Raw genomic sequence first — 10895 nt, 5'->3', positions numbered from 1 at the left:
CTAATTTGAAAAAAAATTTTGTTGTCTTTTTCTACGACTATGGTCGGAAGATTACAGGCTACTTGCACCGTAACCAGCTTTCCTTGTTTCACGCGTATTTATGGCTTTCGATTATCAGAATTTCGGAGCATTGATTGAACATGACAGATTGAGAAGGGTTAATTGAATGTTTCGAATGAAAGTTTATTCAATTTTTAGATATCGTTGACTAACAATAACTAACTGGCTCATAGCGGACTTAATAGACCAAAGGGTTTGTACATGCTGCAAAACAGATGAAGGCGAAGCTATCGAGGTCAAGACCGTGTATCTGCAAAGTAAGACAATACATAGTAAACACAAAATGCAGTCAACTTGAAAGAATGACTCTTCTATCTAGCCGCTTTTAGAATGGTAAATTAAGTAGCTGGTTGTTGTGAAAAGTACTGATCAGTTTACGACCATTGTTTTTACTATGGCAGTTATTGACCAGCAGTTTGTGCAGTTTCTCAAGACTCGACCTGCTCAAAGAACAGATTTGGAGCTGCGCTACATTTGCTACTGTCTGCAAACTTTACAGCCAGTTCGAAATGTGAGTCACGCTGCGCTGAATGCTCTGAGTAGGACAGTGTATTACGATTACCGTGACCAGGGCACGAATGTGTACAACGCTAAAGATGTGGCAACTTGCTGGTTCATTCTGCTAAGTGGAACTGTTTACGTCCAGACACCGGAAGGTTTCCAGACGTTCAAACCCAATGACTCTTTTGGAACTGAAGTTACAGAAGATGGACGTAGAGGGTACGCTTGTTATGCTCTTGAGTTCTCAGAATTTATTGTCATCGATTTTCCGAATAAAAATATCTGCCCATATACTAGCGCGGAAACGGTTGCCTCAAAGATCAGGGCTAAAGGGTATGCAGCCCCAGCTTCAAGTCATCAATACTCGTACCTATCTCAATCACAAGTGTACGCCAGCAAAATTGGCTCAGAATCTATAGCCAGTCAGCTCTCGCAAAATCATTCGCAAGGTGTGTACGAACAAGCTAAAGCCTGTAACGCAGGTGCTTATCTAAACTTGGAGCTAGTTACGCCTAGAAACAAACCACCTTTGCCACCACATAGACCCAGGCCAAATTCATACAACAACAGACTTTCAATGTCATCAAATGGCAGCTCTTTTCAAACATCAGATGGCGAGTCTCTGGGATCGAACCCGAAATTAGACGACTACCATGTATATAGTCATGTGAGTAAACCCATGGAGCCTGTGTATTATTGCTCGCCGCCTGAAGAGGAATTATACGCTGAGATTCATTATTACGACGCATGTTTTGACGAACTGAAGATCCTTAAAAAGTCTCCTGTTGACCGAAGTTTTGATGACGTGAAACTTCTTGCTGATTTTTTACAGCATTTCAGTGCCTTTTCTAGCATGAGTTTCGAAATGAGATTAGACTTTTCATATGTTATGAAATATGCACACGTTGAGGACAAAAATAAAGTCATTTTGGCAAGCGGGGAGAAGTTGGACTCGTGGTGTGTTGTGATTAACGGTCAGTGTGTTAATATAAAAGAAGATGGGTCTAGAAAAGTCTTCACTACGGGTCAGTTTTTTGGGCTGGATAGAAAACAACCGACTCCTCAATTTCACATGGGAACTATGGTAACGTTAGAGCGTGATTGCCAGTTTGTCGCAATTCCAGAGAAAGATTTCTTTGAAGTGGTCCAGAAACATAGTCAGTATGAAAGAATTTTGTGCGATGGAAGTAACAGACCTGTGTTAGTAACAGAAGCACGTGATTTGACAAATTACAAGATCGAAGTCGAAAATTTAGTTGTGAAAATGGGGGAACCTACTAGACTGGTATCCCATTTAGTTGAAGATCACTCGGCCTCAGAAACGTCTTATGTCGAAGACTTCTTATTGACTTACAGGACTTTTATTAAAGATCCAACGTACGTGTCTGAGAAACTTGAAAAGTGGTTTAATGATCAGAGTTCAACATGCATGCGAGATCGAATCGTTCGAGTTGTTTTCTGCTGGGTAGCTAACCATTACATTGATTTCGAAGCCAGTTCAAGTCTAAGTTTCTTTCTAGAAAAATTCTACGACAAACTGCAAACAGAAGGTAAAACAAAAGAGGGTTCAAATTTGGTCAAAATATGCGGTAAAAAGGGGAAAATGAGAAAAGTCGAGCTTGATTCAGTTATGAGGCGGGACGAACTACCATTTAATCTTATGACTCCGTTCGGCGGCAAAGGAGCGTACATCAAAACGTTCAAACAAAAGGTCGAAGGTCTGAAAGTAGGGGATCACGTGATTGCAGTTAATAACAAAAACGTCGAGAACCTTTCATTCAAAGAGGCGATAAGTATTATTGCTTCACAGGAATATTGTTGGTTAACAGTCAAGCATCATGTTTTGGGAATGAAACGAAGCACAAGTAAGCAAAACTCACATCCAAGTGATTCGATTGACGGAGGAAAAACTTCTGGTTTTTTAACTGGATCGCGAGATTTACTTGGCAAAAATGAATCAAGCTGTGTTCCAGTTATTAATAAAGGAAGCGACCCCTCGGAGCAGTCAAAAAATTCCAGGCGTCTGGAAAGGTCTAAGCTAAAAAGACGCTTCCCATTCTTTCCTCCAAACCCATTAACTAAGATGCTTAATAATTCAACCAGTAATCCTGATGTTTCAAATTTGAACGGTTCCATAAAAATTGACGAGGCTTCTGACTTCGCGCTGAAAATTTACACAGCTGAGCAGCAGTATAAGTACCTAAGTTTTTCAGAGCTGACATCAATTCGACATATTGTCAATAAAGCTGTGGATGCATTTGAGTTACATAATGCGAACGATTATGTTTTATGCCATGTTGAGGTTTCGACTACAGGAATGGTCAAGCAAACACGCCTCGCAGAACAGCATAAAGATATTATCGACAGAATCAGACCTGCTAGTAGATTTTATGTTAAACCTGTAAATTTATCCGAAAGATTACTGCCTCAAGAATCAATATCTGAGCTTCAAAAAGAGGCGAAAGTACAATTTTTAGAGCTTAAACCTCTAGAACTTGCAATACAATTGACGTTGCGAGACTTAGCCGTTGTACAGAAAATATTGCCGCATCAATATGTAGAAATGCTATGGAAGCTACCCCCGAAAGATCTGAAGTATCAAAGCTACACCACAATTGATGATTTTACAGATTTGTCTAACAAAGAAATGTTCTGGGTTATTCACACAATATGCAGTGAAAAAAGTCTTAGTAAACGGGCTAAAGTGGTGAAACAGTTTATAAAAATAGCAAAGTTCTGCCGAGAATTGCGAAATTTCAACTCAATGTTTGCAATTTTGAGTGGGTTAGGACATAACTGTGTTTCAAGACTAGACTTTACTTTAGAGAAAGTCCCTTCAAGAGAAGCAAAATTAAAGTCAGTCCTAGACGAAGTCTTAGACCCTTCACGTAACATGGCCAAATATAGAAACCTACTTACTGCTTACAAAGGTTCGACCCCTGTTATACCGATATACCCCATTTTAATCAAAGATCTTACCGTTTTCCATTTGGGAAACGAATCTAAAATTGATGATCTGATTAATTTTGAAAAGCTTAGACTGATTAGCAAAGAAATCAAATGCTTTTATACGTCCATTTCGTCCAATCCGGATCGAGATTTTTTGAAGTCTTTAGTTACGAAACCAAGTAAAGTAATTGCTAATGCAGAGCAGAACGGACTAACAAGTCACGAGAGAGAAAATTCAAGATCTGTAACCGATGTTAGCATGCAAGCACCTATGGCTCAAAGAAACGGAATTCTCCACAAGTCGCGAAAATCATTACTTCTGGGAAGCAATAACCCGAAGCGAATTTACGAAGAAATTCTCATGTGCAAAAGGGTTGAGCAGTATATCAAAAACCTATCAGTCATATCGGATGAAGAACTGCTTCGTAACATGTCGGTTGAGTGTGAGCCGGATGATTATGAATCTGAAGTAGAATCGATGCCAACGCCGGCTCCTCTGCCAAAAGCTTCTGTGGACAACCAAAAAAGTGAAGAAACTACTTCAACGTTTTCGGACAATATTTCAATCAGATCGCAAGAAGTCTCAAAAAATCACTACGATATCGTGTCGTCGGACGGTGATAGCATAATGTCGGATCCTTGTAAGAAGAATAATGTAAATGATGTAAGTAAGAAGAACATGTCAAAATCAAACGCTGATTTGGTTCTAAACGTTCAAATAGAAGATACATCGCCTCGCATATCATTCGTGGGTCCCTATCATCATCAGACATTCCGAAATCCCCTCCAATGTGCAGTCCCAAGTCCAAATGAGTTGCAGTTCGAAAGGATGTCTGTAGCTTCCAGTTCCAGTCCTGGATCCAAACTGGCTGCAGTGACGCAGCTGAATTCGACGTCACGGGACTCATTAAGTTCGGCTTCTTCGTCCAGTTCAAGGTCGAAATCGACTTCAAGAGTCGATGACAGGACGATGAGGATCCCAGCGACTCCCTCATTTGCTACTAACAAACAGATTCCAGTAAAACATTCCGCAACTAGCAGTTCGTCCCCTCCTATTCAAAACAACCTAGTTATGCCTAATAGAGGTAGTTTCAACCTTGAGACGTCCCAGAAATCAAACTTTGTCTACCAGTCTTATCCACAGCCGACTGTTGGATTAGGCAACCACGGATCCAAGTCGATGGCTCAGATAAGCTATGCGAGAAGTATGAGTTTACTCGGACCACCACCGGCTGGTAGCAAACCAAGTGCTATTTTCAACCCCGCCACTGCGCTTCCCCCAAAACTCGTTTTGTCATCTGATGGTGCGCTGAGACCTAATATAAAATCCATGTCGAATGATAGAGATCTTAATTTGTAGATGATAGTATCTTTGAGCTTAAATATTTCAAATTTCCTTATCTTTTTTGAAAATATTTCAATTAGCTTAGCTTCCTTTCATATCATTTGTCTTGAATTTTCTATTCAAAAATAATTTAGTGTTCATCAATTCGAAGTTTAATGCTGATCAGTGATAGATTATGCAGGCCAAAGCGAAAGAAGGCAAGAATTACCTCTGTAACTTTTTTCCTCCGTTCGACAAAAAGAATCTGAACGGCTGGCCATGTTTCTGGAACTTTCTTGCTTTAATTCAGTTGTTGGGTTTTAGACACGCTCGGATAGTGTACAGAAAGGCAGAAGTATAAAACTTGAAGTGGTCGATAAAAATCTGTCTGATAATTATGAAGTTTTCGGCTTAGAGGTCGTCTACCTAAATTTTGTCAGCATAATTGCCGCAGCTTTTTGTTTTTTTTTCTGATTTTTGTCGATGGGTGCAATGCTAATGTAATTTATTTTCTTCAGCCACCACTACTTAAAAACAAAGAATGATAGATTTTTCTTCTTTGTGGAAAGTCTAAAAAGGTTGGCTTATTCTCTCATTACAAGCTTCGCAAAGCGTGATTTTAATTTCTTGTTCCGACTATTGAAAATGGGAAGGAAATTTGTATTTTGGTGTGTGGTTTAGTTTTTTTGTTTTGTACGCAAAATTAGTTGCCACAAGTAATCATCAGAATGAGAACTTGATATATCATATTAAAGTTTTTTCAGTCATGATTCGAATGATTTTTACAAGTTTTGAAATGATTGTCTCAGTGTCGGGGGAAAACCGGTTTGAAATTTTTGAGTTTAAGTCTTATTCCGAGTGGGTGAGTATCGTTCGTTACATATAAAAATCGGTCATTTAGGCTAAGAATTTTTAAATTTCCTAAAAGGAGAACTAGTTTTAGCGCTTCATTGGTAATGAAGTTCTACTGCATTTTTCTTGAGCGGCCTGCTGTTTTTATCTTATTTTCATGGCGCAGAATAGTGAAGTCATAAGTGTATTTGCTTTTTTTTGGTATTTTTTAAATAAATTGTTTTGTTAATTGATTTTTTTTGTTTTAAGTGCTTTTTAGCCTATATATATATTTGTAGAACGCTATTTTCTCTAAGCAAGAGACGAAGTTCTAGGAGGCTATAAGTGCTATCAGATCAAAAATTATTTTTATTCAAATGTTTCTCGTACTTTTTAGAATTTGTTGTCGAAAAGAACAAATTTAGTTATTTTTTTCTGTTTGTTTCTAGAACACTGAATGTTTTCCTCTCGCTCTGCATATTTTTTTTTAATTGCGATTTTTCGACAACAATCCCACGTTTGGGTTATTTATGACCATTTATCCTGGTTTTGTCTGCATATTTACCGCTTGGTAAATTTTTATGATAGTTCAATGCTGGCTGTTGTGTTCCGCCTAAAATTTTCATCAAAATAAGTGCCATTTTGAGAATACATATGAAATTTCTGGGTGTTGTTTTGTGGCGTTTTTTTTTTAATTCAAGAAGTGTTTAACGATTCTTGGCCTTCTTTAATACAAGTGGTGCGAAGCTTAGCTTCGCCTCTGTATTAATTTGTAAGTCTTTGTTTAAAGATAAATTTTGTCGATTCGCTAACTTAATTTGCGTTTTAATAGTTGTTTTAGCACACCATGCACAAAAAATCACACTAATTGAAGAAAAAAAACTTTTTTTTTGCAGTTTTCTATGAATGTGGTCGGAGCTTTGCTTAAAATTTTTAGATTTTTCTGTTCATTTTTAACGTGGTTTTTTTTTTATTTCATTGACATAACGGGGTTTCCGTTTAATTTTACCCTTGCAATAATCTTAATTTATTTTTTCATCCAGATTTTGAAGTGCTGACATAATGCCTAAAATTGGAAAACAATTCTAATGTTTGTAATGAGTTTTTTAATAGGGCGCGATGATTTTTGAAGAGCGCGCAGTTCTATAGGGCGCGATGATTTTTTTCTTAAATTTTGTTCACTTTCAAATTTGATTTTTCGCGGTTTGAATTTTGATTTCTTTTCAACTTTAATTTTTTCTAAAAATTTTTTTTTCCTTTGTTAAAATGAAAGTAAGCTCAGCTATCGAACAGCAAAAAAGTAAAGGTCACGAAAGACGTGATCGATTTTAATTTTGAAAGTGGATTTTCATTTTCAGATGTCCCAGTGGAGAAAAAACTTGACCTTTAATCGAAAACTGTCAATTATCAATCATTCTAGAAATTCAAAAGAGTTTTAAGGCGATATATTTTTATAATTTGAAAATCAAACGTTTTTTTATTACATGCGTTCATTGACTATTTTCCAACTGTCTTGTTGACTAAGTTTCTAGTTTTTGAGATTTTTGTCATGTTTTCCAGAATCAATTTGTTTTGAAAAGTTTTGATAGTTTTTTTGCTGTCAACAGAAATTTGTTGAATAATCTTGTTTGGTCTAGCATGTTGTTTAATTGAACAATTTTCAAGATTGTTGCTTTTTGTATACTTTGAAGCTGGCAATGTATACATTTGGGTCATGAGTGTTCGCAAGGGAACTGAAGCTCCGCTTCGTCTGCGTTACAAATAAAAACTCCTGGTATATTTTTTGTATGACCAAAAGTTTGCTCAATTTTTGTCCTTTTTTATACTTTAATACTTTTTATCATCAATAGTTTCTAAACTTTGTTGCTGATTGATTTTAAGCAGCATTTCACTTATATATAATTTTTGTAATTTTATAGAAAGTGGGTCATGTTATTTTCCGATTTTTTCATGGAAGTTATTTTGGCTTCGTTGCGTCTTATACTCGCTGCAGAAAAAGTCATAGATATACCAGCTTAGGAGTAGCTCTGGCGACCACGAGCGGGTTACATAACTAACTGAAATAGCAAAGCTAGATATATCAAAAGTCCCTGACTGCATAAATCACCACTCTCTGATAGACAACTTCAAAATATCCTTTCTTATTTCAATCTGCCGCTGACTGTGTGTCTACCTGAGTAGGCCCTTTAAAACTGCGCGGAAAGACCACTCTCTAAAGCTAAGATAAAAAAACGTAGTGGATTATCTCAGAAATCAGTTATCTCCTTTCACAATCTTTAATTTTATGAATCTTGAACCCTTGAACCTCACCCTAATGCATTCGAACTTAATAGTTAGGAGTCTTTTCTCAAATACTCCAAAAGTTGCGAACTTTAAGCTAAAAGGCAATTAAAGAATAAATGATGAGACCTTCGCCTAAAACACGATAGACAGATATGGTCACTTACAGAAATACCAACTATTATTCAAAAATCAATGTGTGCAAAATTCAACTCCCGGAGTAACTGAATGTACGAAAATAGACTTTTTTCACGTTGACTATTAAAACATACAGGCAGGTGGAAAAAAGTCAATGAACGCAAGGAAACAAAAACAAACTATCTTGTTTCTGAAAAAAACTCGAAGTAAAAATATATTAACCCTCATTGAATTGATAAATCTGGATCTATAGGTAATTTTTTGTTTAACCGGAAAATCTAAAAATTAAATTCCGCTTCAAATAAATCAGAAAGTGCATAAATACCTTATTGATATGTATGATTGCACATCTGTAGTTAAGAGCATTTTCAAACTTTTTCTGAAAAAAAATCAGAAAAAACTATATAAGAGTCTTCACTACGTTCATTACTCTTAATAAAATTAAGTCGCAGCTCGCACATTTTATAAGAAAGGAACAAACACATTGGCTTAATCTACTGACTTAATTCCATTGCTCTGTATGACTGACTGAACATGCAGTCATGCTCTTTCAAGTTGGCACTAAGTGGCCTTGAAAATAATAGTAGCAGTGTGACAATTTATAATATCAAGGTCACTTCAACCGCATTACCACAAGGGACAGTCAGAACCTTCAGGCTTTGCCCTGATATACGAGCAATATTGTTTACAGTTTTGTATCGTAATAATTACACCAAATTGCACATTGAAAAAAACTTCCCGTGATTTTTATAACTGTCTTCACTGCGTTCATAGACTTATAATAATACCAACAAAGAAACACACGTTATCAATTCATGCTTGGTCGGATAATATCATATTTTTTAACTGCCACACTATCATTCCAATTTTTTTCGGTTTCTTGTGTTGATTTCTTTATTCCAGCGTCGTGTGCTCTAGATGCTATTCCAGCATCGTGTGATCCTGGTTTCTCTATTTTCCAGCGTCGTGTGGTCTAGATGCTACCCAGCCAAAGTAGCAGAAATGGCATTTTTTCTGGCGGAGAAAATTATTGGGAGAGTCCCTCAACTTCGGAACAAGGCTGACCAATTGAGGCAAAAAAAATCATGAACCTTAAAATATGGCTTTAAGTGTTTTAATTTGATGCAAATTACAACTTTGTTCCGTTTTAAATAGAGCTTTGCGGATCTTTTATAAACAGAATATTTTTTGAATGTTTGATTATAAATATTATGATAGTTTTTGGTCGGGTTAGTGGTCGGTCTTGGAGCGGATTTTTACCTCCTTAAGGCCACTCTATCTCCTTAAGACATAAGTTTTATGAAACTCTCAGAAATTTTGCGAAAAGATTTTAAGAAGCATTTTCAGCGTTTTGAAAAAATTGAGTTTTTGACAATATTCCAGCGTCGCAAGTCATGTGAAGCTTGGCTCATCAAAGATAGACCATTATTGGCAAATAAATAGAAAAAAATTAGGAAGTATCTACACTTTTCTGGATTGTTCCATTCTGAAACTGTTTTATTGTGGTTTCTGGGATTCGCAGAGGATCTATGAAAGGCTATCTAACTTGTCTAAGCATAGTCCGTTTCTCTTATTTCCCCGCATTCCAGATTGAATTATTTTGTTGAGCTAAGTTTTTTTTGCGACTAACTTTCAGGTGGTATCACTACTGCAGCCATCAGTCAGGCTGTGCTAGACCTGAAGCTAGAGGTAAAGTGAGAGCTCGTCCTCACACACTATTTTCGCCATGGCATGGGGTCGATTACACGATCTGACGATCTTGAAGTGAACACCTGACCACTATGCTAAGTGCCTCTAAATAAGTTCACATTCTAGAAACTTGTGCTTTACGTTAATTTGAAATATTCAAATTTTTTTGCGAAAATATTTAAAAAAGCATTTTCAAAACGTTTTGGAAGATTTCGACAATCGACAATAAAACTGAGTATTTCTGCTCAAGCTTCCTGTCAAAATTAGTCCTTATTCGCATCACAGCATTTTTAGAAAATTTTTGAACTCGAGCGGCCATAAAAAATTACAAAAAGGTGCTTTGCGTTGGTGAATGTGTAGTACTCCGGGAGAAAATTTTTACGCCGCTTCCCCCGATATTTGCTCTTAGTTTTGAAGAAGAATCAAATAGCTCAAAATTCGTGAATGAAAAATGTTATTTGCTATGCTGTTTTCAAAAAATTGCTGCTCCAAACTGATGTTTATACCTTTTCCACGAGAGAAAATTTCGATGATCTTAGTAAACTTTTCTGCCTAACAAACGTCGTTTTCTGCTCTTTTCTTGTGATTTTTTTTCGCAGTGCAGTCTTAGAATTGTTAGCTAATACTTCAATTTAAAAGTTACTTTTTTATATCAAAGTTTTAGTTTTGGGCTGTTTGTGCTTCTGTCTGTAACATCTGTTATTTCTGTCAATTGTGGCCTACCCGGAGTGGGGTCAATCGTGATTCGTATTTTGGCCACGAAATTTTTGATGGCTTCCTTCAACACATGAACAGGAAGTTGAAAATTACTCTTTGAAAACATAATATAGCTTTGGGATTGGTTGTGGTAAAAGAAAAGTGGTAATATTTTTTTGCATTAATAAAATGGGATTTCGTTAGTGTCGAGAAAAAAAAACATGTCTAAATAGCTTACAGGGCTGCATTCCAAATTCTTCTCAGAAATGTGGTCAACACATTTCCAAATATCGGAAATGATGGTATGGACTGCCGGGACATCTTTTGGGTCTAACTGTTGAATGGCACTGGAATAATTGAAGAGTAAAACCGCAACAAAAGCAACCCAAGTTGTATCTGCGTTCATTGTAAATTCTGTTTTCTCTTA

General features: G+C 36.6%; 1 protein-coding gene across 1 annotated transcript; it reads left to right on the top strand.

Moving 5' to 3' along the window:
• The first annotated feature begins 201 nt into the window (after positions 1-201).
• LOC134851036 (rap guanine nucleotide exchange factor-like) lies at positions 202-4939 on the top strand. The gene has a single exon (XM_063866917.1). It carries the CDS (start codon positions 455-457, stop codon positions 4868-4870), a length of 4416 nt encoding a protein of 1471 aa, XP_063722987.1. The 5' UTR covers positions 202-454; the 3' UTR covers positions 4871-4939.
• The last annotated feature ends 5956 nt before the right edge of the window (positions 4940-10895 follow it).

Source organism: Symsagittifera roscoffensis, chromosome 7, assembly GCF_963678635.1.
Source record: "Symsagittifera roscoffensis chromosome 7, txSymRosc1.1, whole genome shotgun sequence".
In the NCBI taxonomy this organism is placed as follows: domain Eukaryota; kingdom Metazoa; phylum Xenacoelomorpha; order Acoela; family Convolutidae; genus Symsagittifera; species Symsagittifera roscoffensis.
Note: the sequence above shows the minus strand (reverse complement) of the source record. Positions and strands in the feature narration are given on the sequence as shown.